The sequence below is a fragment of the Drosophila kikkawai genome, chromosome 4, assembly GCF_030179895.1.
Source record: "Drosophila kikkawai strain 14028-0561.14 chromosome 4, DkikHiC1v2, whole genome shotgun sequence".
NCBI lineage: Eukaryota > Metazoa > Arthropoda > Insecta > Diptera > Drosophilidae > Drosophila > Drosophila kikkawai.
In genome coordinates this window covers 323,208-351,055 of record NC_091732.1, presented here as the reverse complement: position 1 = coordinate 351,055, position 27,848 = coordinate 323,208, and the positions used below count along the sequence as shown (strand labels likewise).

Below are 27,848 nucleotides of genomic sequence, written 5' to 3'. Positions count from 1 at the left end.
ATTTAAATTTAGTGCGGATAAATTCTGACGCAATCCGTGCCTTTTGCTGTTGTACATCAGCCAAAATTGTTGGTAAATGCTCCATTTCAAATTTGCAACTGCCAATTCGACAGTCTTTGTTTACGTTTGAGGTTTGACGGTGTGTGGGAACACGAGTTTCACTTTTTTTTTAAATCCCAAACGTTCCTCACAAATGCACTGTGTGGGAAGACAGTATTAAGCAGTGAGAAACGATGAGAAAACGAAACATTCCGATAGCAAGTTTTTCGAAAACTGGAGCAGCTATAAACAAAATTGTACGATTTCGCCCCTTTCTATGAAAAAAAAAACAAGACGGTAACTAACAAACGGCTATCAAATGGATCAATTGTAGTAGAAACAGGGCATTATTTTTTTAATTAGCTCTAAAATATAAATCGATATGGTTTAAAAAAAATCTTTTTATCGATATTATAGTCTACACACATACACTATGTTTGCAAAAAATAAAATCAATAAATAATAAATATAAGCTTAAGCGTGAGCTAGGTCTTATGGTGTTTGTATACAATTTGTATATCTTTGTAATTTTTGTTATAAAAAGTCAATACCAAGACGTGGATATTTAATTAATATTTCAATGGATTCCTTGGATTATCAAAATCGGCTACCAAACCGTTCTTCAGATTCTATGATTGGTATTAAACATGGCAAAGTTGCAGAATTGGTTGACAATATAAGACAACAGCAAAATGAAATAATAAATAGGAAAACGGGACCATCCATTCCACCAAAGCCACACAAAAGACGAACTGAAATGCCGCAAGTATGTACAATTTGCTGTTCTGTTTTGAATTTTACATACATATGTACGTGTGTTTATTTGTACATAAATTAATAGTGTTGAGCAGTGCCCTCATATTACATATGTGCAAACAAAAATTAAATGGAATTAAAAATGTATAAATTAATACATGTAGCGTAATGAATATTAATAAATTAATATACAAATATTTTTATTTTGTTGTAAATATGTTCATTCAACATATTTGTATTCCAGGTTCCCTCCAGCATGCAAGTGACTTGTTCGCGCGAGCCTCTCTATTCCCAGCCACTTATGGGAATGGAAAACCCCTTACTTTTTCGAAAACATCAATTACGTTCTACCGAATTTAATCGTAATGAAAATCCTATAATTAATGCGAAGACGACATTGGATAACCCGGCTATATTGGACCAGCAGTTGGAAGCTTTAGCTTATCACAAACTTCAAATGGAAAGAAAAGGTCTTTTGGGAATACCAGTTCAATCACCATCAATTGTCCCAAAACTATCACCGAATTCATTAAGCAATTGCAAAGTATATACCAATATGGCTTCAGCGCCTTATAGGGGATCACATTTGGAAGTTTCAGATGCAAATGATTCAGGTAATTAAGGGGGTCATCCCATGTAAAGGCCTTTTTTCTAGGGTAAATATAAATATAGATTTTAAGTTACAGTGGATCCCTTTAATATTCGGTTTTTTGTTTTTACAACTTCAAACCCGAATACAACGTATATCATTAGGAAAAAATAACATTTAAAAAATTGTATCTTAAAGCTTGTAATATTACCTTTCCATAGATATATAAATGTTCAAACTTTTATTTTGAATTTAAGAAAAAAAAAATCTAAAACAAAAAAAGGCTCAAAATTTACCTAACTTTAATATTCGGTATTATTTGGATTTCGTATTACAAAACCCCGTAGCCACTCTAAAAAGCCTAAATTCGCGTAGAAAATGGGTTTCGCAGAAAACCCAACATCGACAAGCATTTACTGAGAGCAAAATAAATTAAAAACATTGAGTTTTATCCCCAAATTTTAAAATGGGCCGCAAAGGCAAAAATTCATCCTTGAAGCAGCGAAAACTTGTCCTCCAGTTACATTTAGAGGGCAAGACATATAAGGAAACTGCCCAAATCCTAGAAATGAAGCCGAATACGGTCGGTGACATCGTCCGAAGATTCAAAAATGAGGGAAGAGTGGCTTCAATTAAGCAAACGGGACAACCCAAAAAATTAATCGATCCCGAAGAAACCGAAATAGTCCTCAAAGTTAACGAGAATCCTCGACTAAGTGCTCGAAAATTGAAGGTGGAACTCTTTGCTGACCACGGGAAGACCGTTTCCGCGTAAACCATTCGCCGTACCATAAAAAGACAAGGGTACAACGGCAAAGTGGTTAGGAAAAAGCCGTTACTGTCTGAGCGCAACCGGAAGATAAGGAAGAATTTCGCCCAGGAGTACTCCATGAAGGACCAAAGCTGGTGGGAAGATATCCTTTTCTTGGATGAAAGCAAATTCAACCTTTTTGGCAGTGACGGCAAGACCATGGTTTGGCGGAAGCCAAATACTGAGCTGCATAGAGAGCATCTTAGGCAAACCGTGAAACACGGCGGTGGAAGTGTGATTATCTGGGGCTGTATTTCCACCAAAGGAGTCGGTAATCTCGTTTTTATTGATGGGATAATGAACCGGGATCAATACCTGAAAAATTTGAAGGAAAATTTAAAGCAATCAGCTGAGATAATGGGCATTGGCAACACCTTTAAGCTGTATCAGGAAAATGACCCAAAGCACAAGGCTCATAAAGTCAAGTCCTGGTTGCTCTACAACTGCTCCAATGTTTTGGAAACGCCGCCCCAACCCCTGATATCAATCCCATTGAGAATTTGTGGAGTGAGTTGGACCGCCGTGTCCACAAAACGCCGATTTCGTCCATATCGGACTTAAAAAAACGGCTTCAGGAGGACTGGGCCAAAATAGGAGAAGAATATAGCAAAAAAATAATAGAAAATATGCCAAAAAGGTTAAACGATAATCTTAAAAATAATGGTTAACGTACCAAATATTAAATTGCTTTAATTTTCAAGAAAAACTATGTTCTTTTTAGTTTTATAGGTTAAAACCGAATATTAATGTTACTCAGATTTTGAAGTTGTTTTTGTTTTTTTATGTTTTTAGTTTTAATTTGAATTGAAACCTTAGATATATGCACCTCTACGAATAGGTAATGAAACAAGCTTTTATTTTCCATTTTTTAAATTGGGTTTTTTGTAAATCTTATACATTTTAATCGGGTTTAAAGTTGAAAAAACAAAAAACCGAATATTAAAGGGATCCACTGTAAAAATATTATACAGAACTTGAGTTACAGCGTTCTGAACACCCCCGCCGGCGTGCCGAAGTTAGCTTTTTTCCTTATTTTTATTTTTATTAATATAACATTTATCCTGCATAGTTTTTCGCCAGGTCTCGGTATTTTTACTTTGTATTAGCAACAAAAAGGTAAAAGAAAAAAGACTTTAAACCTTTTTTGACTTGTCTGTCTTATATTATTAGTTTCAGAGTCTACAACCCATAAGTTGCTTTCAGTGTGCACTAACATACAATCGGAAGATGACAGAGAGGATGACGTGCCGCCACCTCCAAGCCCTGTGAGTGCTGTTAGTTCTTCTTACAGCGAGCTAAGACGTGCGTCGTCTAATGTGCTTAGCAACAAATCTTCAATGGATAATTCGTTACAAAATAATTTAAATTCCAAAAGTCAACATTTAAAAACATACGTCAATCAGTACCCGATCCAACAACCAAAGGGTACCGTCAGTAAGGTATGCAAATTTTTCAATCCCTGTGGACGGTCATACACGTGACAATGAGTACCGAAAGTGTGCGCAAGGGAACTACTAAATATACACACAGAATCAAAAATCAGCTTAAGGTTGTTCGATCCTTGAAACAATTTGCCAATCAAAAGCTATATATAGCCTTAGTAAAATATTGTACTTACTTGAATTTTTTAAAAATCAATTAGTTCTGGAAAATGTTGGGTGAAGAAATTGGTATAACTTATATATTATGTGTGGTCCCTCTAGGGCCGTCCGGTCTAACCTAACCTATATATTATAGCCTTGTGCCAACCGAAAATGTAAGTAACAGGCATTTCCGACCCCATAGAGTGTATATATTCCTGCTCAACATCACCATCCACTCAATTTAGCCATGCCCCTTTGTCCGTCCGTATAAGAAAACATCGAATAGACTGTGCGAGCTTAAACTACCGCTTTCTTTACTTTGTTTATAATATTTATATCTGTTGCACTCAGATCGAGTTTGTTATAAAATTTTGACAAGTCTAATTTCGCCCTAAAAAATCATGAAAACCCTAACTAACATATAAAAGAAAATTTTAGTTTATCTAGGCATAAGCGTAATAAATTAAATTATTTTTAATATTTTGTTTTCCCAATTACAAAAAACCCTTTTAAATGATAATTGCAGAATACTGTCAAGCCAAATGCTAACACAAAACTTTATTATGGCTACGGTCGAGTATCCCAGGTATTATACGAGTATTTTTTTAATTATACAACATAATTTTATTTGTTTACCCATACATTTTGTGTATAAGGGTATTAAAGTCACCTAGAATTTATGTAGCCGACAGAAGAAGTATAAAGTATATATAATCTTGATCAGTCGATTTAGTCATGATCGCAAGCACGTCCGTGTGAAACAAGAACATTCAGACTATAAAGACCAATTCAATCGCCAATTTATTCGAATCCAGAAGCAATATTTAAAAGCAACTAATTTGAAACGATAGTGCACTGATGTCTCTTTTATTTAATATGACGTAAATACGAACGGAACATCGCGCACGGGACATGAAAGAAAGCGACAATACAAATCAAAATATTACCCTTATGGTAATTGCATATTTCTTTTGAGGTTATTTTCAAGTCTTTGAATTCGCTGAGTGATGTTAGAAAGCCAAAGTGAAAGCATAATGCCTCTGGTTTATAAGTTATTATCAAGACAAAACTTACCCTACTATTGCATTCTAATTTTCAATATGTGTTTTAGAGTTTTTGATCAACTGGATCACTTTCGTGTAACCGTATTACAAAGAAAGATGTTATAAAACTTTGAATTGTTTGTCTGTGTTGTACATTTCTGTGGAATTATCCATATGCTGTATTATATTTGTCCAATATCCTAGGAATACTCAATATAACTTAACATTTACTAGACCAATCGTTTTGAAATTTGATACATACCTTTTTAAACTAATTCTACAGGTACCCAGGTTGGTTTTTACTTTTAATTTTGTTATATTTAAAAATTTATTTATTTCTGGTACTTAATTTATTAGGCTAACTAACTGTAGCCGTTTCTCCACAACAATTTTTTGAAAAGTGACCCGATTTGCACAGAATTAACGCCCCCTCAAAGGTTTTTCGTTATTTATTTTCCTCTAAGTATGGAGTTACCTTTAATTTCCCCACAATACTATTCAACTGTTACTAGAGCTGGACAAAAATCATTGTAACATTATACTTGTGGAAAAACATTTTTCAATATATTTCTTTATCTGATTCGTTTAAAAAACTAAATTAATTTAAAATTCAACATCGACAAGTAATCCTTTTTTCTAAAACATTTAAGATTATTTTTATGATATGGTGACCCGATTAGGCCCATTTCGATATATATGTCTGTAATAGAAGGAAGTCTGCAAGTTTCATTCAGATAGCTCTAAGACAAGGGACTAGTTTGCTTATGATAATCAAGCGTATATATACTTTATAGGGTCGCAAATATCTCATTTACTGCGTACCAAACTCTTTACTAATATCATAATATAATTAGCAAGGGTATAAATGTAGGACTATATGTATAATCCTTTACAGAGCACTTCCACATATGATTCCATATATGAACCTATAAGCCCTCGTCCATCTGGTGATCATTTTCCAAGGGATTGTAGTAGTAATTTATATGGTTCATTCATTAATGATTGCAATTCTCCAAATATTTCGAGTACTTCTTATAATACCAGTTTGCCAACTGAAGATTACACAATTGGTAATACTACGTATCAGAATAAATTGAGTGGGAGCAACTTGATTTCAGAGGATTCATCGATTGCAACACCACAAGAGTTCGAAAACTATGGTAAGAAATTTATAAAAGCATCTCTTATTATTAATATAAACCATGAATGTTACTACTTACTATCACCATTTTTTTTTAACATTGTATATGTATATTTAGAATTTATATTTGATTCGATTTTTCAAGCGCCAGAAAGTTACTATCAGGCCTGTTCTAGTTTCCACTCGGAAGTGATTTTGATAACATTTGCGGATTTCCCTTTAACATAAGCAAATTTCCCTTGGTGATTTAAGGAAATTTTTTTTAATTTCCCTTAAATTCCCAAACAAATACAATGGCACACGGAAAGTTTCCGAGCGTTTCGCCTGCAAATTAACAGAGGGAAATGCAAATCCGTAAGAATTTTTCGGAAGTGAAAACTAGAACAGGTCAGGGAAATCCGAATCCGAATAACAGTCATAACACTTTAAATAAGTACTAAATATTTATTTAGGTAGGTGCGTCAAATGCAACTCCCGAGTTTTGGGCGAAAGCAGCGGCTGCACAGCAATGGATCAAATCTATCACATTTCCTGCTTTACATGCACCGAATGCCAGATCAATTTACAAGGAAAACCATTCTATGCTTTGGATGGCAAACCCTTTTGTGAATATGATTATCTCCAGACCCTTGAGAAGTGCTCCGTTTGCATGGAGCCTATTTTGGAAAGAATTCTTAGAGCCACCGGGAAGCCATATCATCCGCAGTGCTTCACATGTGTTGTGTGTGGCAAGAGTTTGGATGGTTTACTATTTACTGTCGACGCCACGAATCAAAACTATTGCATTACTGATTTCCACAAGTAAGTCTTCCGCATTATTAATTTATTGCAGAAAATTTAATGATTTTATCACAAATATAATTTAGAAAATTTGCCCCACGCTGCTGTGTCTGCAAGCAACCAATTATGCCAGAGATTGGCCAAGAGGAAACCGTTCGAGTTGTGGCTTTAGATCGAAGTTTTCACCTCGAGTGTTACAAATGCGAGGTAAACGCAAGCTAAATTTATATTTTTGCCTTTTTAATGCATATAATTTTGATCAAAGCTCGTAAATATCAGTAAAGTCAACAAAACATTAAGCGCTTAATTTCGGTCTTTAAAAACTGTAAAATATCCACCAACTTAAAAACTAATAAGTTATCTAGGATAAAAAATCATCGCTTCTATACTAAACATTTTTTGGTACAAACCAACTTTAAAGGTGAAAAACCATTGATGCTTCAATGCCTTTAATATTTTTGGTAACATTGATCTGGTATGGCGTCTACTGATATGGTGTCGCAGCACCCCACAACCGTTATTGAACTCCATAAAAAAAAACTTCGGACTTAAATATAATATCACTGTGAACGGCAGTCATGTTATAACGATAAGCACCCAGAGTGTAGCGCGCAAGGAGATTAGAACGGACGATTAGAACCATTTGAATCTTGATCTGGCAGTATTGTAGAGCTCTTTTAAAAACAGGAAGACTGAATTAATGAAAGTATCTTCAGGATTGAGAACGACCCAAAAAAAAAACTCACTATATTTTCAAAAAAAAAAAAAAAGTTTGTCGCAAGACAAGGACATGCATTTTGTATTCTCCTATACAGAGTGATCTGGGAGTATTGTAGAGCTCTTTTAAAAACAGGAAGACTGAATTAATGAAAGTATCGCCGATATTTTCAGGATAGAGAACGACCCAAAAAAAACTCACTATATTTTCAAAAAAAAAAAAAAAAAAAAGTTAGTCGCAAGACAAGGACATGCATTTTGTATTCTATACAGAGTGCGCCATCTTTTATGTCTGCATGTCAGCATTGAATAACTTTGTCATTAGTGAACCGATTGACTTGAGTAGACTAGTGTTAAAAACCTTAGTTCAACAAAATTTTAATCATGAATCGCTTCACTCCGAAAAAACGCGCTTAAATAGTCGTTCAGTTGTGCTGACTCAAAAAACTCATAGAAGTCGATATCAATGGGCATTAAAGGCGGCCACTTGACTGATGTTGTTTTCAAAAATTAATCTGAATTTGTATGAACTATGGAGCCAAACTGGCTTTTTAGTCATTCAGTCAATATTTTTAGGGACCTCGGAGTCGCTGAATTAATGCTAATATCGTATGAAGAATTTGTATGGGAACAGCTGCTTTCAGCTGTCAATTTTTTTCAGTCCTTTATTATTTTGGGGACAACGCAAAAATGCAAATTGTATATTTAGCGAGCTCAGATATATGATGGTTTACTAAATATTTTGTTGAATTTCTAAATATCGCGTAATAAGGATTTCCTATATTTAATAGGATTGTGGACTTCTACTCTCATCCGAAGCTGAAGGCCGCGGATGTTATCCGCTCGATGATCATGTTCTCTGCAAAAGCTGCAATGCTAAACGCGTTCAAGTTTTGACAAAACGCATGACCTAGAAATATATATTTAATGTAAATTGAATGTATTTATTTAAAAATCATAAAACCATATTTACTTAAAACTTTTTTTACCAGCGTATATCGATGATTTTCTGGAAAAGAAGGTGGAAGATAACATTCAGATAACATTAGATAATATATATAAATACAAGTATAAACTTTTAAATATAAAAAATAAAAAATGATTTTTAGTTTGTGTTCCGTTTTACTAAAAGTTAGCAAGTTGCCGCTTGCTCGTGGGGCCGCATTGGAACGATCAAGGGCTAAACGGCGAGGTAACCTGTGATTTCAGTGTGGCGAGGAAGTCCTTAGTGAGGGATTTTTCCGCGCCCACAAAGGCGCTTCCGCTGTCGAAGTAGAGATGGAGAGGATATCCTCTCCTGGTCACAAACCTTGAGAAGGCTCCGAGAAATTTCTCCTTGGTAAAGTCAGAGGTGTCTTCTAACTGTATATCCTTCGTACAAAAACAAACAAAGACGCACACATAGCCTTTGGTATTTCAACTGGCGCGACCAGAGTAGATCTTTACATCGAAAGGTCCCGCAAATTCAAGCCCAGTATCCATAAAGAGTGGGAAAACGTACTTTTGGACTTACATAGGTAATCACCCATTAATTGAGCCTGCACCTTTTTCCGGAGTGTGAATGCAGGTTGTAGTTACCCTTTTGATGACGGCTTGCAGTTTTAAAATCTCGTCCGAATGAGAAGCACCATAACAAACTGGATTAATGGCGCATGATCTCATGACGCCATCTGAATACAGGAACGGATTACATTGACGATACAACTGGAAGTATGAAGCTGCTTCTTGGATTGGAGGAGGTTGTAGTCCTCAGGATGGTCGCCACGTTGAGTTTCCTATAAATATCAGCTTTTATGTATTGCCTTTGTTTTCTATTAATTTGAACAGAATGGATAGATTCTTAACGACCCAATTGCAAACTGCAAGGGTATGCAAACTTCGGCGTGCTGAAGTTAGCTTCCTTTCTTGTTATAATTATATTCAGAAGTTTGCAACGCAGTAAAAGACATTTCAATCAGTTGACCGTTTTTCGTCTTGCGGTGTACGTACTAACACAACGAAAAAAAGAGCATGTGTGCTTCTTGCTCTGAACAGAACTTTTCTTTTCTCTTCGTTTTTGTTTTCGTTTGACGGTTCTCAGTTGCTTGTTTTTTGTTTTTTTTTCGCTTATTCAACAACAACTTAGGGAGAGCGATCCGACTGAACGTTCTCACATTGTTAGTCAGCAGAGGACCGAAAGAAGGAAAGACTTATCTTAGCCCGTCTTTTGATTTTATTGTTTGTTTTATTATTATATTATTATTACGGATACCACACGTATACAAGTGTCAATGAGAATTCCTGGGAACATTTTTCTGGTAACATTATGCATGAGTCAAAGCAGCAGAAGCTGAACAGCGCAAAGAGAAATACGCAAGTGGTCTTTGAATGAACGCAGAACGAATTGTTCAAGAGACACTGGTGAACGGTTCTTGTCTAACATATTGCGCAAGTGGTACCTAAATAACAGTTATTTTTTTACTACAACAAACGCTTAATGGTATTTGTGAGCTCTGCTATAAAGTGAAGCGTCAACAGCGGAGACGATCTTGCCATGTCCGTCTCTCCGTTCGTCTGTCGTCTCTACGCAAACTTAGTTCTAAATAAAACTTTGAAGATGGTCTTCTACTCTCACTAGTAGTCGGAACCGGATCTCACGACTATATAATATATGAACATAGCTGGCATAGAAATAATCGATAAATTTGTAGAAAAAAATTATAACTTCGCTGTTTTTGAACATATTTTCATCTTTTTTGAGATGGTGTTTTTTTATTATTTCAGAATTTTGCTTCAATTTTATTAAAATCGGACAATTACATATATATATCTTGCCATAGAAACGATCGGTAGATGTAGAGGAAAATTAAAATATTGGAGTGTGAAACTTCCAAACTGTAAATATAATAAGTATGGGTAAATGTAATGATATTTGATATTACTTTTGTTTTTTTTCAGCATATTATATTATATTTTATACGATTAAACATTTTTTTTTTTAATTTTATCAAAACCAAAATATTATATTCTATGTATAAATATAAATTTTGTATATAATTCCTGTTATTTTATCCATTAATTTGACCAGAACATATCCATTCTTAATGATCCAATTGCAAACTGGAAACTATACAAACTTCGGCGTGCCGAATTGAGCATCCTTTCTTGTTTTTCTGAACATTTGCTTATAAATATCTTAGGTTATGTCAAAGTTTTTTTTATTGATGACCGATTAAAACTTTAAAAGTTATTAATAGTGGAACAGATGCTGTTTAATGTATAAACATACATATAAGCATTAAAATCTACATCCGGAAATGTAAATTTAAATGACTTTACGTCGGGATTTTTTGCGTGTTTGTCTCATTGTTATGTTTTTAAATATATTCCACCGCCTTCCACATGATACATAAGTATCTACTTACATATGTCAAATTATTCTACAATTCCAGGATACTTTTACAAATTAGTGCGCAGAATCCCGGAACAACGGCGTTTATCGGTCTCGTTGTATATTCGAATGTGTTTGACCATTGTTTCCACGATGAAAATTCGGCAGAGGGAAAAAGCTTTTCCATTCCGTTTTTCGAAGGGGGCCTCAAGAAAATTGTGTTAGTAGTGAATTCGATTTTCGAGCAAACGGACGTTTCCTTAAAAATAATTCTGTGTACGTTGTGCATCAACATACATACATAGATTTGTACTCGTCAATAGTGTGTGTGTGCCCCTAGCTAACATATACATATTATGTGCATACATACATATGTAGATATTTTTATTTGAATAACGGGAACGGTAACGAGAACATTCATATATCTGGCGACAATTGTGTCATTCCAAAAACGAATATTAGGTACCAACACTTTATGAAATAAATACTTATTATTTTCATTTATTTGTGCATATTTTCAAATTTACATATATACATATGTACTTACATATCCACATACATATATTTATACATGCATATGTTCGTACGTATAGGAAAATACAAATTTTCTGAGTTGACACACATTTCGAAAAAATTTCCATGTACATACATACATACAAATGTACATATTGATGTATAAATATTTTTCTCTATATGTATGATGTATGTACATAAAAAGTCATGTACATATTTAAAAATTGTGTTAAAATCCTTCTATCGCAACTAATTGCATCGCCTATGTATATGTGTCAATCCATATACATATGTATGTATGTATTAATACCAACTTATTTTAAACTTCTTAAGGAGAGATTTTTTGTCAAACATGCCTTAATAATGTACTTATAAATATGTAAATACAATTTACCATAAATCTGGATTTGTACATATGTATGTTCTAATATGTATACATACATATGCACAAACATATATATTTTTATAAAACCCAATAAAATGGAAACCTTAAGCCAATTTATAAATCTGAAAAAATATTTTAAAAAAACCCATTTTTTTTATTTGCAACAAGTTCTGCTCAATGGCTAACATATCCTTGTTATAAGAAAGAGAGCTTTGTACAAAAAGCTCCCCACATACATATGTACATAATTGGGTACATTTGGAAATGAAACTTGCAAAAGGATCTGTACCCACAGTTGTATGTACATACATTTAATACGCCCAATCTATACATATGTACATATTTACACACTCTAAGACACTATCTAAGACTTCATTTCAAATAAAAATAAACTTTATTCTAAAAAAGCACCTGTCGCTCTCTTCGAATTTGAATTATGTACATATGTACATGAAAAAAGTGCAGTGTTCCTATGTATGTGGATTATCTGAATGTACCTATATAATTATGTACATATATATGTATGTATGTTTGTATACAAATGAAAGAGTAAATAATTAAAATCGGCAACCTAGCGGAGCTTATGACTGTTAAGTTTTTGTGACAAACTGAATTATTGTCGTAGTGCTGCTAAGCTTTCGTACAGTTTTTGTTGTTTTATCTTATCTCTATTTACTTATCAAAAAGTTAAAAAAATACAAAATTCTGAAAATTTACGGACGTTTCACCAAATGTAATTAGCCGCATATATGTATGTATGGATGTCCATACCTCTTGTATAAAAATATTTACATACTTACAAAATTTGTATATTAAAGTTAACGCAGAGTGGTTTTTATATACCGATCCATTCATCTAAATTACCATATAAATAAATACATAAATTACATTCATAATACCTTTTATATTTCATTTTAATAGTTTAGTTTAATTAACAATTACGGAAACAAATAAAATTCTAAATAATAACGGTATATTCTGAATGTCTGAATAACTGAAAATATCGGCAACTATCGTGGTGATTGGTTGATATTTTCAGCAGTTTGTATGGGAACAGCTGTTATCAGTTGAAAATATCGTCTAATTATCGCGATACATCATCCATATTTTCTGTAATTCGTCTTTAAAGCAGTGTTGCTTGATGGAAATTAGTCTTTTTCCCTAAAACATCCAAGTGATCCCCCCTAAATTCAAAAAATCAATTTATTTTTAATTTATGCTTCAAGACGCAATGTATTAAATAATTTGGCATGAAGAAAAGTTGATTAAATACATAATTAAGATGGTTTGGTTTATTTAGCCATCAGTGAGGTATTTAATTTTGGCGTTAGCTAATTTTTATCATTTGCTCAAATTGATAATTCCAGACGGTGTTATGAGAACCACATGCTAAAACAAATATGAACATTTTTTCAGAGCTTTGCCGACTAAACTGATGATATAAAATGCATAAACAAAATACAACAAATGTAATATGCAAAAACCAGTTTAACTATTTTTTTTTTACCTTTATTTAAAAACGTTATATATGTAAAATCAAAAAAGAATAAACTACGTTTTATTATTTAAAGTAAACTTGCATAGGTATTTACGAATTAGTATGTTTGTAAATAAGTTTATTTCCATCTATAAAAAAAAACTAAAAAAATGTAAACTTATTTGATTTATTTGCAGTTAAACAAACTGAATGAATAAACTGAACTCAATTGAAGCCTTAAACTTAAAAGCAACAGAATCTTGTGAAAAAAAAGTTTAAATAGAACAAAACAAACTTTTGTTGACAATTCTTTGTAAAATTTTTACATAGTCGCAATAGATTTTCTTAAGTGTGCCATCGCGATGGCTGCACCAGCAGCCTGTACGCGTTTTTCCGACAACTATGACATCAAGGAAGAGCTGGGAAAGTAAGTTATGTACATATATATACATATGTATAAGTACGTAGATACAAAAAATGGTGTAATACAACTATTATATTTTTCAGAGGCGCATTTTCAATAGTTAAAAGATGTGTGCAGAAATCAACTGGATTTGAGTTTGCTGCAAAAATTATAAATACCAAAAAGTTGACAGCAAGAGGTAAGAATAAATGTGTATATACATACATGTATGTACATAAGTACATACAAATATTTACTTCTTACCAAATTCAATGTAAAGCAATGGTTCTAGTTACATATTTGTCTGAAAAAGTTAAATTATTTAATGGAAATAATGGAAGAGTATATCGACAAATCAATTACAATTTCGTTAATATTTTTTTTTAGACTTTCAAAAATTGGAACGTGAAGCAAGAATCTGCAGAAAACTTCATCACCCCAACATAGGTATGGGTTATTTGTTATTTATTATTGCATATAGGCATATACATAAAAGTAACAAAATCTTATGCTTTCAGTGCGTTTGCATGACAGTATACAAGAGGAAAACTATCACTACCTGGTCTTTGATCTGTAAGCAAAACGTATAAACTTTTAAACGACTCTTTCTATAAAAATGATGTCGCAATGACTCGACTATTGTTTACTGAGGTTCATACTCCATCCTTTGATTACACAATTATAAAAAAAAAAAAAAAAAAAACAGAGTACCCTATTTCCTGTTTTCTTTCTTTTATAGAAAATGCAAAATATTCCCAATCAAATAACTACTCTTAATTAAAACATAAAATAAAAGTAACATTAAAAACGAACAGCTTTATTAGCCTTAGGTACTTTTTTAAATTAATTTTTTTTTCTTTATCTAATTAAAAACAAACAAAATTTTACAGTGTAACTGGTGGCGAACTTTTCGAAGATATTGTTGCCCGCGAGTTTTATTCAGAGGCTGATGCATCACATTGTATTCAACAAATATTGGAATCGGTCAATCACTGCCACCAAAATGGTGTGGTGCATCGTGATCTTAAGCCTGAGAATTTACTATTAGCTAGTAAGGCAAAGGGTGCAGCTGTGAAACTCGCTGACTTTGGTCTAGCCATTGAAGTGCAAGGCGATCATCAGGCATGGTTTGGATTTGCTGGCACCCCGGGTTACCTATCGCCGGAAGTATTGAAAAAAGAACCGTATGGAAAATCGGTAGATATATGGGCTTGTGGTAAGAACGCTTTTATAAATACACCTGTACTTATAATATTTTCTTTACATAAAATCAAAGGTCCCAAAATAATCTGTAAAAAATAATTAATTATTAGCAATTTTCGTTTCGGTAAAAACTCATGTAAACCAAAATTTGTTGGACAAATTTTTTTTTTGTTTAAAAAATACTTTGTTACTTAAAGAATATACTGTCTAAGTTTCAATATCGAATTCCAACTTGAAGTGCCTCAAATCAAGTATTCACGCAAGGTATACAAGTGTTAACGTGGGCGCATCAAAAACTTTATACGTCTTTTTCTCAGCTTTTAATTTTTGCATTCTTACCTATGCTTTGGACACGATTCACAAAAAACTACGTAACATATCGCAGTGAATCAAAAAATATTATGATCAGCATGAAATTATCTTCTATTTGAACCTAAATGGTGGTAATAAAAATAAGTATTGCTATTTATTAAGAGAGTGGGAAGTGAAATCTGATTACACAGGAACACAAAATTAAACTTTGTGAAATTTCCACGAACTATTTCAAGTTTTCTATGATATTTGGGTGCTCCTGAGTAAAAGTCCCATACAAAATTATTTTCCATCACCTACAGGTTCCGCGGTATACCTAAGAATACAAAAAACCTATGTTTGCCGACATTTTGAATTACGTGGCCTATATAATTGGACTTACCTTTATTATTTTTGGTAGGACCTACTCTCAATACATCACGGCACTACTAAAAAATAGTCCCAATCGTGAACCATTGCCCATGTCTTTGGAATTCGACGCCAAAGTTGAAACTCCCAAAATTTTCAGCATTTCTGTGATGAAAAATCAATTCTGAGAATTAAATCTTATATGGAACTAATTTTAAATATTCATTGAATCTATTGTTCATTGTATTCTTTAATTTCGGTTTAAAGCGTTTTCATGAGGACATTTTATTGGATTTATTAAACGAATAAAACAGCTTTTTTGGTTTTATTATCTACTCCTATTTGCTGTCAAATTTTAAATAAGTCAAGGCAACCTATAAAATAGTAGTAGATATGTTTCTTTTTATATGTAATATAAATTTAGTTTTATATTAAATAAAAATGTATTCCGAACATAACATTTTTAAGACAGCTTAGTAGCCAGCGATAATCCTTACATATTTAAGTTTAGTCAAAAAGAAAAAATGTATATTATATATAAAAAGAAACATATCTACTACTATTTTATAGGTTGCCTTGACTTATTTAAAATTTGACAGCAAATAGGAGTAGATAATAAAACCAAAAAAAGCTGTTTTATTCGTTTAATAAATCCAATAAAATGTCCTCATGAAAACGCTTTAAACCGAAATTAAAGAATACAATGAACAATAGATTCAATGAATATTTAAAATTAGTTCCATATAAGATTTAATTCTCAGAATTGATTTTTCATCACAGAAATGCTGAAAATTTTGGGAGTTTCAACTTTGGCGTCGAATTCCAAAGACATGGGCAATGGTTCACGATTGGGACTATTTTTTAGTAGTGCCGTGATGTATTGAGAGTAGGTCCTACCAAAAATAATAAAGGTAAGTCCAATTATATAGGCCACGTAATTCAAAATGTCGGCAAACATAGGTTTTTTGTATTTTTAGGTATACCGCGGAACCTGTAGGTGATGGAAAATAATTTTGTATGGGACTTTTACTCAGGAGCACCCAAATATCATGGAAAACTTGAAATGGTTCGTGGAAATTTTTGGCTGTGTACCTGTGTTACCTAAAAATGGCATTTTTTCATTAAAAAAAAAAATTAATTTTTGTTGTCACAATTTCTTTTTGGTTTTTTAGGTTCAAATAGAAGGTAAAGGTGTAATGAATACAAAAAAAAAATTTGTTTGCGGATTTCCAACAGGAATTACGAGCTCTACCGTGTCCATAGCAGGGCAACTCAAAGCTCGAGGCGCTGCGGCACATGTTCCATAGGTCCGCCATTTTTTAAAGAATTGTTTATAACTCATTTTTTGTATCATCTCCGATTCTACTTTTAACTATCCCCAAAGTCTTACGACGAGTGCTTGACTATTTCCTATAAAAAAAATTCACGAAAAATGTCAAAATTTTGACCGCTTACATGTATATCCCCCCTTAATGCGTCCAGGCAATGTTTATTCGATTTATAGTGGATTTTCGGTATTTTTCCTACCAAATCCAAGAACCTCACCATGGTCTCCCAAGGTTGATATTATCAACTAGTCGTCGTTTAATTTTTTTATTCAGTTCAGTACATTTTAATCCAATCATAAAGGCATCAAGGATCTAGTATTTCTACTCGGAACGTAAAAATTAAGCAGACTCAACCAGTTAGCACTTGTTACGACAATAACCTGTGGTTTGAATCCCAGTTAAACCGCCATAATGTCCAAACACAAGACAAAACTAAGGTAGGAGGCTTCTGATTTTCTCTATGCCGTTCTGGGTTAAACACTTTAGTGTAAATGAGTTATACCCTGTTCATAGTACGGAACATATTTATAATCCTTTACAAATATTGTGACTCTGTAAATAAGCGGTTAAAGTAAATTGTCTAAATCGCTTTCCAAAAGATATTAGAAAAAAGATTTTATATTTTAAAAGTAGGGAATGTTCAATCATTTTTATTTTTATTTCACAGGCGTTATTCTTTACATCCTTTTGGTTGGTTATCCGCCATTCTGGGATGAAGATCAGCATCGTTTGTATTCCCAGATCAAAGCAGGCGCCTATGATGTAAGTCCTATTAAATTATATTCATAATTCTGTTCGTTTATATGTACATTTATTATTTTGTTATCTAATTTCTTATTTCATATTTAAGTATCCCTCGCCCGAATGGGATACAGTAACACCAGAAGCTAAGAATCTTATTAATCAAATGCTTACGGTAAATCCAAATAAACGAATAACCGCCGCAGAGGCTTTGAAACATCCATGGATATGTGTAAGTTGTAAATGAGAGACTTTATCAAGGCATATGTCTTACATACTATATTTTTTAAAATTTAAATTTTTTTTTACAGCAACGAGAGCGTGTGGCATCCGTGGTACATCGTCAAGAAACGGTTGACTGTCTCAAGAAGTTTAATGCACGACGCAAGCTTAAGGGTGCTATACTTACAACTATGCTGGCTACTCGAAATTTTTCAAGTAACTAAATTTTATGTATTATCTTTATATTTGTCTTTTATATTATTTTCTTACACAAATGAAAACAATTTTTTGTATTGTAATGTAATATTTATATACTTGTATGCCTGTGTATGAACATTACAAGTCTCTCACCTATTGAACTATGACACTAAATCATTGCATCATTAATCATTAATAGCTTAAGCTTATATGAGTTATATATCGATACCAAAAGTGAATTGGCATTAGCTTTTTTTTTTATTTTTAACTTTCAATAATTTATAATAATTTTAAAATAATTTGTTACAGGTAGAAGTATGATTACCAAAAAAGGCGACGGATCTCAAGTCAAGGAGTCTACGGACTCTTCCAGCACTACCATCGAGGATGATGATATAAAGGGTAAATATTCATGTAATTCGGTGTTTTCAACTTATTTATAGTTAGTTGGAGAATTTTCGCCTTTTTAAATGATGTACCTTAGTTTAGTATGTCAGGGATTTATAAAAAACGCTAGATTTTTCATAAAAAGACATGGTATTTTAGGTAAAAAATATCATCATATCATTCGTTGACCCAGTAAGGAAAATTAAATTATTTTATTTTTGTTTAAAGCGCATTCTTGAATTATATACCAGCACGTTCTACAATCTACTCGTGTTAGCCATATGCATGCTTTATTATTATACTCACGCTTATTATCGTTGTCTTAGAATTTGTTTGGCATTCAACTCTGGTAAAACTGAACAAACCTCCAGGAAATAAATCGTTCATTCTAATATATATAAAATAGTTCATTATATCAATAAAAGCTAATAAAACGGCTACAGTCAATCGAACTAAAACCTTATGTATAAAATGAATGAACAAATGAGCATTAAGATTTTTCAGTATCTCGTGATTTACTACGCACTTTAACTTACATATCTCTAAAACCCTCTTCCCTGTTCTTAGCAACATCTAGCCTTCAAAACTGGTCAATGACCAAGTGGTTGCCCAAGTTCTTGCATTTGTCTTTTTTCTCGATTTCTTAACACACACAATCAAAAACGAATGACCCGGAGTTTTAGGCAGCAGGGCAAAACACCTTTTAGATGTGACATAAGAGCTATCAAACTATTGATGTTTTTAATGATGTTTTTCAGACATCGAAAAAAAAATTTATTTTTATTTTTATTTATCCTCAATCTTGTCAATATCTTTGGAACATATTGACAACAATTTTAGGTCAATAATAAATTTAGATTGTATATAGAACACTCTGCAATAGTGAAGCACATCAGCGGGCAATACAACAACTAGAAAAATAACTTTTGGAGCCTATTATTAAAGTTTGAGAATTGTCAACATAAATGTGTTTTTTTTTTATTAATGAACTTACATATCTAATACTAATGAGCTATGTATTAATTTGTATATACATATATATTTTCGTTAGTCTTTGACTTAAGCGTATAACATGTGTAAATATATTTTTAAATATCAACACATCAATGTAGGATTTTTTGTTTTTATATTTTATGTATGTACATCAATGTAGGCTTTCTTTTGTCGCTTTGATAATAATTTATAAACACGGATCGCACAACAATATTGGAAAAAGTTTAATACATTTTCAAAAAACAATATTTGTACCGTTTTTTTTTTTTTTTTTGTTTTTTCCTTAGAAGATAAAAAAGGAATCGTTGATCGCAGTACAACAGTTATATCAAAAGAGCCAGAAGGTAAATGTTTGCAAATTACATCTCACATCTACATGTATTAACAAAATATATATACAGATCACTCTCACCATCATTGAATTTTTCATATAATATTCTGATGAGGGTTACAGCTTGTCCGCATTTAGCGCTAATGTAATAGAAAGATCAAGAGATTTCTTAAACACTTGCTCCAAATTGTAGCTTCTGTTTGATATCTTTATTTCAGCATTGAATCTTCTGCGTTTGGATAAAAACTAAATTAATAAAGTAAAATATAATAACAATGTATTAATATCACAATTTTAAATTATATAATATAATTAAATTAAAAGGAATGTTACAATTAATATTTACACATGATTTTTTAACTTTTGGTACGGCTTTGTAAATTCCGAATACTTGCTGCTCATTATCAGTTTCGACCGACCTTTCTGTTTTTATGCCCATTTCGATTTATCGGGTAACTTCTTTAACATTAGAGATAGAAAAGAAACGAGATCTTGGATCTTGGCTTTTCCCTATATCAGTTTCTTTGATTTTGAGAGATTTCACCTTGCCTTAAGGGGGGTGCAATTCGGTGCAAAAATGCCCACTTTTCAATAAAATGTTGTGGCGAAACGGCTAAAGCTAGCTAACGAATTAAATACCATATAATAACACAACATTTAAACAGTTTATGATAAATTTTGTATTGAAAAATATTTAGAGGTAGAGGAGTTACAGGGAATCTCCCGAGTCGCCTGCAAAAAAAGTTGGTTTGCGGTGTACATACTAACAGTCCACAGAATCATACGATCTAAAAAAATTATACCTCATTCGTTAAAGGATAAGTGTCCCGAGGTATTCACAAAGCGTTTTTATTTTTAAAATTTTTTCCCGATTTTTTATCAAAATTTGAAGTCAAAACCCCGATTTTTGACTCCAAAAATTAGTTAATTTGTTAAATAAAAACAAGAAAGGAAGCTAACTTCGGCACGCCGAAGTTTGTATACCCTTGCAGATATTATTTCATTAAATTTTAACTATACTTATTATGTTGAGAGTTTGATAGTTACAGTTTTACATTCCCACTTTTACATTTTCTCTACATCTACCGATCGGTTTTTATGGCAGCTATATGATATAGTTGTCCGATTTTCATAAAATTTATACCAAAATTCGGAACTAATAAAATAAGCTTATATCTCAGAGTAGATAAAAATATGTTGAAAAACAACGAAGTTAAAATGTTTTTTCTATTAATTTCCCGATCGTTCCTATGGCAGCTATAAGATACCGAAATTCTAACATAATATAAAATGGCCATATCTAAAAAATGGTGCAAAAATGTTGATAAACAGCCAAGTTATAATTTTTTTTCTAAAAATTTATCGATCATTTGTATGGGAGCTATATGATATAGTCGTCCGATCCGGCCCGTTCCGACATATATAGCAGTAAGAGTATATAGAAGACTATATGCAAAGTTTCATTCAGATAGCTTTAAAACTGAGAGACGGACAGACGGACGGACAGACGGACAGACGGACATGGCTAGATCGACTCGGCTGTTGATGCTGATCAAGAATATACACACCTGATCATATTAATAGGTACATACATCAACTCAGACTTTAAGGTTACAGAAAATAGTTTTATTCATTATTTTAAACTTAAAATTTGGTCTCATTGGTTCTTAAACTATTTGTTTTTAATCAAATAAACTTCATTGTAACATAGGATAATAATATAACAAAAAGGAGATCATTTTGTGTCTTAGATACGTTTTCAGTCTGATTAAAATAATAGGTACACTTCAAGTGTTGATGAGAAAAATAAATTTAAATATATATTTTGCGTTTTTTTTTTTCTAAATTTGTATTTACTAACTTAGTATCCAGTGTATCCACCTCTATTTTTGGTCACTACTGCTATTCTTTTTGGCATACTTTTAATAAGAGCCTGGCAGGTTTCTACTGGTGTTTCATACCACAATTTTTGGACACCATCCCATAATTGTGCTTTATTTGAAAATGAATACTTTGCCAATTTCTTTTTTAAATCTCCCCACAAGTTTTATATGGGGTTTAGGTCGGGGGATTGGCTTGGCCACTTCAGAACGTCAACTTTTTGGTCCTCAAAGAATTTAGATAAAAGCCTTGATGTATGCTTAGGATCATTGTCTTGCTGAAATACCCAACGTAATGGCATATTTTCTTCAGCATATGGTACCATAACTGTTTCCAATATGGATTTGTATTCTTCAGCAGTCATTCTGTTCGTAGTCTGATAAATTGGACCTACGCCATACCAGGAGAAGCAACCCCATACCATTATATTACCACCTCCATGTTTGACTGTTTTCTTTGTAAACCGTGGATGAAATTCCTTTCCATTAGGGCGTCGAACATTCCTTTCACAATCATTCCCAAATAAATTTATCTTGGTTTCATCGCTCCATAAAATGTTTCTCCACTTTTTCTCCCCGATGCATCCTACCCAGTCTTTGTGGTCCCTTGCAAAAGTTTGCCTCATGGTGATATTTTTTTTTGCGCATAAGTGGAACCTTTCTGGCAATTCTTCCTGGTAGGTTGGCATCTTGTAGTCGTCTTCGGATAGTTGGAGCACTAACTGAATTCCCAATATCTGCTGCAATAGCCTTCGATGACTTAAATGGGTCCTTTTTGCTTAAAGATACTATGTAGTGGTCAAGCGTTTCCGTTGTTTTTTTTTGGCCTTCCACGGGATTCCTGTCTTGGTTTCCTTTCTTATTCATTTTTAACAAAATTATGGGACCTTTTCATTAATTTGGCAATAGCTCGTAAAGATTTGCCATCTTTTCTCAGACTAAAAACCAATCGAGCTTCTTCTTTAGTACAATGAGAATTTCGACCCATTTTTTCTAAAAAAAATAAATATTTAATTCTCTTAATTGATAGTAGCTATACGAAATTTACCTTAAGTTGCCAAAAAATCACTGATTACAAAATTATTCACTTGTTATTTATGAGAAACGGAGACTGTACCTATTATTATGATCAGGCGAAATGTGTGGTTGACTCACAATTTATAGAAAAGCTTTGATATTCGGGGATTCCCCTCGTTCAACTCTTTGTCACAGTTTGGCCAGATATAGACCATAACAAATAACCAAAAATTTTAAAGATGTCAACACTTAAAGTACGAAAAAACCATCTATAATTAAATAATTTGTGTATGTACCTATTAATATGATCAGGTGTGTATATACTTTATAGGGTCGGAAAGGTCTCCTTCACTGCGTTGCAAACTTCTGACTGAAATTATAATACCCTGCAAGGGTATAAATATAATAAAACTAAAAATTAAAAAAGCCCGACGTGAGTACCTGTAGAATTATCTGAAGATGTTATGTTCAAAACCGATTGGTTCAGTAGATTTTGAGTTATCGTGTACACCGATTTTCAAAATGGCATTTTTCAGGAGAGCGCTTTAAACTTTGTGATTCTCATGCATTGAACACCAACCGACCTTCGTTCAACTCTGCATAACTTCGTCAATTTTAATTTAATTTTAAGATGTTGAACTTTCAAATTAAAAAATAAAAAAAATTTAAAAAAAAAAAAAAATTAAATACCTTACCCGCCCCTTAAAATATTGGTATCTAAAGAAAAACTTCAGATTTTATAGCCAATCAATTATACTTTTTTTTATTTAAGACAAAAAATTTATCTTCGGCAACGAAGTAATGTTAAATTTAATTACATTTACCTATAGATATTACGCTAAAAGTTTAATAGTAACAGTTTTGCAGTCGAACGCGACATTTGAACGCATTCAAACTGAAAAAAACATATGTCAAGACTTTATTTTAATTTTACAAAATTTGAAACTTATAGCACTATAATTGGTGCTTAGATCGATTTTGAAGAAGTGTAAGTTTTCAAGATAATTACAATAATGTAAGGCCCTCACACGCGACCGTACAAAATACACTTTAAAAAAAAAATAAATAAATAAAAAATTAAATATTAAAGATTTAAATGCAATCAATTTGAATGTATTATGCATATATTAATCTTCATAATGTATTTGGTTAGACTCAAAAATATTAAGTATTTACTTTCTTTCTCTTTCTTTTACAGTTTAGGTAAATTAGAAAAACATGTAAGCATTTTATTTATACTCTTGCATTCTTCGAGTGATGTTAGAAAGCAAAAGTCCAAGTATAATGCCTCTTTTTTAGAAGTTGTTATCAAAACAAAACATGACCTTTTGTATAATATTTTTAATTTTTATACCCTTGCAGGGTATTATAATTTCAGTCAGAAGTTTGCAACGCAGTGAAGGAGACGTTTCCGACCCTATAAAGTATATATATTCTTGATCAGCATCAACAGCCGAGTCGATCTAGCCATGTCCGTCTGTCCGTCTGTCCATCTGTCCGTCTGTCCGTCTGTCTGTTTCTACGCAAACTAGTCCCTCAGTTTTAAAGCTATCTGAATGAAACTTTGCATATAGTCTTCTATATACTTTCACTGCTATATATGTCGGAACGGGCCGGATCGGACGACTATATCATATAGCTGCCATACAAATGTTCGATAAATTTTTAGAAAAATAATTATAACTTTGCTGTTTTTCAACATTTTTCCTCCATTTTTTAGATATTGCCATTTTATATTATTTCTGAATTTTGATAAAAATTTTATAAAAATCGGACGACTATAAGATATAGCTGCCATAGAAACGATCGGGAAATGAATAGGAAAAAAATTATTGCTTCGTTGTTTTTTAACGTATTTTTATCTACTCTAAGATATAAGCTTTTTTTATTATTATAGAATTTTGGTATAAATTTTACGAAAATCGGACATCTATATCATATAGCTGCCATAGAAGCGATCGGTAAATGTAGAGAAAATATAAAGCTAGGAATGTGAAACTGTAACTGTCAAACTGTAAACATAATAAGTATAGGTAAAATATAATGAAACTCTGTTTTGTGTGTGTCTTCAGCATTAGAATTTATAATATAAATATCAAAACCAATCTGCAAGGGTATACAAACTTCGGCGTGCCGAAGTTAGCTTCCTTTCTTGTTTTTTTTTTTAATATTTCGACGTCATAGTTGATCCATTCTTAAAATGACTATATTGAAGACAAAGATTTTAAAGAAGTTGTACTGTTTTAGTTGCGGTGGCTGTATCTGGAGAGTTACCCATTTGTTAAATAACAGCAAAGTTAATTTTTTATTTTTATTAATTTGTACTTGTCTTAAATGATTGTTTTGACATATGTATATACCAAAGGCGTTATGATACTCTAATTTAGTTTTAAAAAATCAGAGGATTCAGAAAAACAATGGACCCAATTCGCAGCATATGTATATATAATATACATTTCTGGAGTCCTCACGAAGTATTCCTGCATTTATGTTTGCCGGACCCTTTAAATTGATGTAGTAAACTAAAGCATTCCAATTTTAAAATTAACACAAACAACAAAAAATTAACTGTAGGAAACATAATTCCATAATTTTTTAAAATTTGTTGTTTTAGGAAATAACTGATAGAAACCAGCAATAAGAAATTCTTACTGTGAGACAGAGTTTTTACTCGATCTTTAAGGAGACCTCTTATACATTTGAAAATGTATTTTTTGTTAGTTAGAACAATATATTTGCTATTGTCTTAAATTGTCATCTGGTATTTTTGTTGGTCTATAAATTTTCTTAGCTAATGCATTAAAAAAAATTGAACAAAATTGCCCTATAGTTAACTTGCTGCCACTTATGTAAAACCATATGGAGTGTATATACTTTAATGGGTCGGAAAAAAAAAATAAAAACAAGTACAAAACTGGAGATGAGTGCCTGAATGTGATACCCGATAGTAAAAACAATTCGAGTGAAATTAAAAGAATCGTTTATATTGGTAAAATCTTGAATAGTCGAATTGCTACAATTGATTAGCAACTTAAGGGGTTATATACAGTTGAACCGCGCAAAAAAAATGCAATTTTATCGATTTTTTTTTGACACCATAAAAAATGTTTTGCCGTCGTTGTTTAGTACATGTTTCTGGGTACTTTCTAAAATTTTTTCATAAAAAAATATTAAATAATAAAAATGTTATGGCCGAATTCTGAGATCGTCTTTTTTTCGATGGTGACTTGCGGTGGACATCATATCCCTAGAACGGTTCATCCGAAATAAAAAAAATTAAAAAAAAATTTCGTTAGCCTAATCCTCTAGACCATGGATTTGTAAAAATTTTGATTTAAAAAAAAATGGCGACGGTTTTTACAAAAAATGTACTTTTTCAAGGTATAAGATTTTCAATTTTTATGCTATAAAAAAAAAGTTTTAAAAAAAATTGAAAATAGTTAGAGACTAGCTATTATTATAATAAATAAGTGGTCAAAATTTTGTGTTGATCGGATTAGTAATCGTGTCTACCGCAAAGGTAAGTTTGAAAAAATGAGATTCTGAGGTAATCGAGTTTAAAGTTTCAAGTTTGTTCAAGCCGATGTGCAGGTCGTGCACTATAAATAGTTACAACTTCGGTTCTAATGTTCCGATCGTTATGAATTTTTGTGAGAATATTCTCGACAGTATATACTTGAAGAATATGCAATAAAAAACGTCGATTTTTTCATCATCATAACTGTATATAACACCTTAAGGGGGGATATAGATGTAAACCAAAATTTGTTGGGAAAATTTATTAATTATTGGCTTAAAAAATAGTTTATTACTTAATGAATATACTGTGTAAGTTTCATTATCGAATTCCAACTTTAAGTGCCACAAATCAGGCATGCACGCAAGGTATTCAAGTGTTAACGTGGCCGCATCAAAAACTTTAATCGTCTTTGTCTCAGCTTTAAATTTTTCCATTTTTTCCTATGCTATGGACACGATTCACAAAAAACTATGTAACATATCGGAGTGAACCTAAATGGGTGCAATAAATATTAGTATTACTATTTTTTAAGAGGGTGGGAAGTGAAATATGAATTCCTGAAAAAAACATTTTTTAGGTTCAAATAGAAGGTAAAGGTATAATGAATACAAAAAATTGTTGTTTGAGGATTTCCAACACAAACTAAGAGCTCTATCGTGTCCCCATAGCCGGGAAACTCAAAGCTCGAGGCGTTGCGGCATATTTTCCATAGGTCCGGCATTTTCTAAAATATTGTTTATAACAAAATTTTTGTATCATATCCAAATTGACTATTTCCTATATTAACAAATTTACGAAAAATTCCCACATTTTGACCGTTTACATGTATATCCCCCTTAAATATTGACAAATGAATATGTTGCACATGTGGTTGCTATTTAGTATTATTTTAAAGTTTCTGCTTTAATTTTATAAAAATCTGACGGCTATATCATATGGGAACGATCAGGAAGTTTATAGGAAAAAATTATAACGTCGATGTTTTCAACATATTATCATCTACTATTATTTTGTATTAATTTAGAATTAAGACATTTTAAAAATCGGATGACTATATCATATAGCTGCCATAGAAATAAACAGTTGATGATGGGAAAAATATAAAGCTGTAAATGTAAAACTGTAGCTGTAAAAAATTGTAAATAAATTATGTATAGGTAAACGCAAAAAAAGTTGATATAAACCTTGTTTTTGGTCAGTATACATATTTTTATATTTATACCCTTGCAGGGTATTATAATTTCAGTCAGAAGTTTGCAACGCAGTGAAGGAGACGTTTCCGACCCTATAAAGTATATATATTCTTGATCAGCATCAACAGCCGAGTCGATCTAGCCATGTCCGTCTGTCCGTCTGTCCGTCTGTCCGTCTGTCCGTCTGTCCGTCTGTCTGTCTGTCTGTTTCTACGCAAACTAGTCCCTCAGTTTTAAAGCTATCTGAATGAAACTTTGCATATAGTCTTCTATATACTCTCACTGCTATATATGTCGGAACGGGCCGGATCGGACGACTATATCATATAGCTGCCATACAAATGTACGATACATTTCTAGAAAAAAATTTATAACTTTGCTGTTTTTCAAAAATTTTGCTCCATTTTTTAGATATGGCCATTTTATATTATTTCTGAATTTTGGTAAAAAATTTATGCAAATCGGCCGACTACATCATATAGCTGCCATAGGAACGATCGAGAAATAAATAGGAAAAAAATTATAGCTTCGTTGTTTTTCATCGTATGTTTATCTACTCTGAGATATA

General features: G+C 32.2%; 2 protein-coding genes and 1 long non-coding RNA gene across 19 annotated transcripts in view; 2 read left to right on the top strand and 1 right to left on the bottom strand.

Annotated features, from left to right (window-relative positions):
* Nucleotides 1-461: 461 nt before the first annotated feature.
* Nucleotides 462-8,555, top strand: Zyx (lipoma-preferred partner zyxin). 6 transcript variants are annotated; one of them, XM_070287653.1, is made up of 9 exons: nt 462-805; nt 1,040-1,409; nt 3,366-3,460; nt 4,305-4,364; nt 5,717-5,981; nt 6,415-6,763; nt 6,829-6,949; nt 8,251-8,388; nt 8,452-8,555. In XM_070287653.1, exons 1-8 carry the CDS (start codon nt 620-622, stop codon nt 8,371-8,373), a joined length of 1,569 nt encoding a protein of 522 aa, XP_070143754.1. In that variant the 5' UTR covers nt 462-619; the 3' UTR covers nt 8,374-8,388; nt 8,452-8,555. The 6 variants fall into 6 exon arrangements, with proteins under 6 accessions (XP_070143754.1, XP_041632573.1, XP_070143755.1 ...); XM_041776639.2 differs by having other exon boundaries at nt 3,366-3,634; XM_070287654.1 differs by lacking the exon at nt 4,305-4,364.
* Nucleotides 8,240-10,085, bottom strand: LOC138929049 (uncharacterized). The gene is made up of 3 exons (XR_011445471.1): nt 8,973-10,085; nt 8,433-8,468; nt 8,240-8,369 (listed from the first exon to the last, which is right to left on the bottom strand). It is a non-coding gene; the product is annotated as an uncharacterized lncRNA (long non-coding RNA).
* Nucleotides 10,086-11,050: 965 nt separating this feature from the next.
* Nucleotides 11,051-27,848, top strand: part of CaMKII (Calcium/calmodulin-dependent protein kinase II) — a 36,546-nt gene continuing 19,748 nt past the window's right edge. For 5 of the 12 annotated variants that reach the window (XR_011445470.1, XM_070287663.1, XM_070287662.1 and 2 more), the window contains exons 1-10: nt 13,127-13,196; nt 13,402-13,631; nt 13,712-13,806; nt 13,995-14,054; nt 14,126-14,180; nt 14,498-14,823; nt 17,466-17,560; nt 17,649-17,771; nt 17,851-17,977; nt 18,269-18,361. Coding sequence is in view for 11 of the 12 variants with exons in the window: in XM_070287663.1 (XP_070143764.1) it covers nt 13,567-13,631; nt 13,712-13,806; nt 13,995-14,054; nt 14,126-14,180; nt 14,498-14,823; nt 17,466-17,560; nt 17,649-17,771; nt 17,851-17,977; nt 18,269-18,361 (1,039 nt within the window). In the remaining variant the exon portion in view is untranslated. Of the gene's footprint in view, nt 11,292-13,126; nt 13,312-13,401; nt 13,632-13,711; nt 13,807-13,994; nt 14,055-14,125; nt 14,181-14,497; nt 14,824-17,465; nt 17,561-17,648; nt 17,772-17,850; nt 17,978-18,268; nt 18,362-19,626; nt 19,684-19,740; nt 19,836-19,888; nt 20,010-27,848 lie in introns of those variants that run through there. The other 7 variants (XM_070287661.1, XM_070287658.1, XM_017163595.3 and 4 more) reach the window with 5 other exon arrangements.

Coding starts and splice junctions, on each gene's coding strand:
- Zyx (XM_041776639.2), top strand. CDS start 620: ATGGATTCCTTGGATTATCAAAATCGGCTACCAAACCGTTCTTCAGAT. Junction 806..1,039: donor GACGAACTGAAATGCCGCAA/GTATGTACAATT, acceptor TTTGTATTCCAG/GTTCCCTCCAGCATGCAAGT. Junction 3,635..4,304: donor CAAAGGGTACCGTCAGTAAG/GTATGCAAATTT, acceptor TGATAATTGCAG/AATACTGTCAAGCCAAATGC.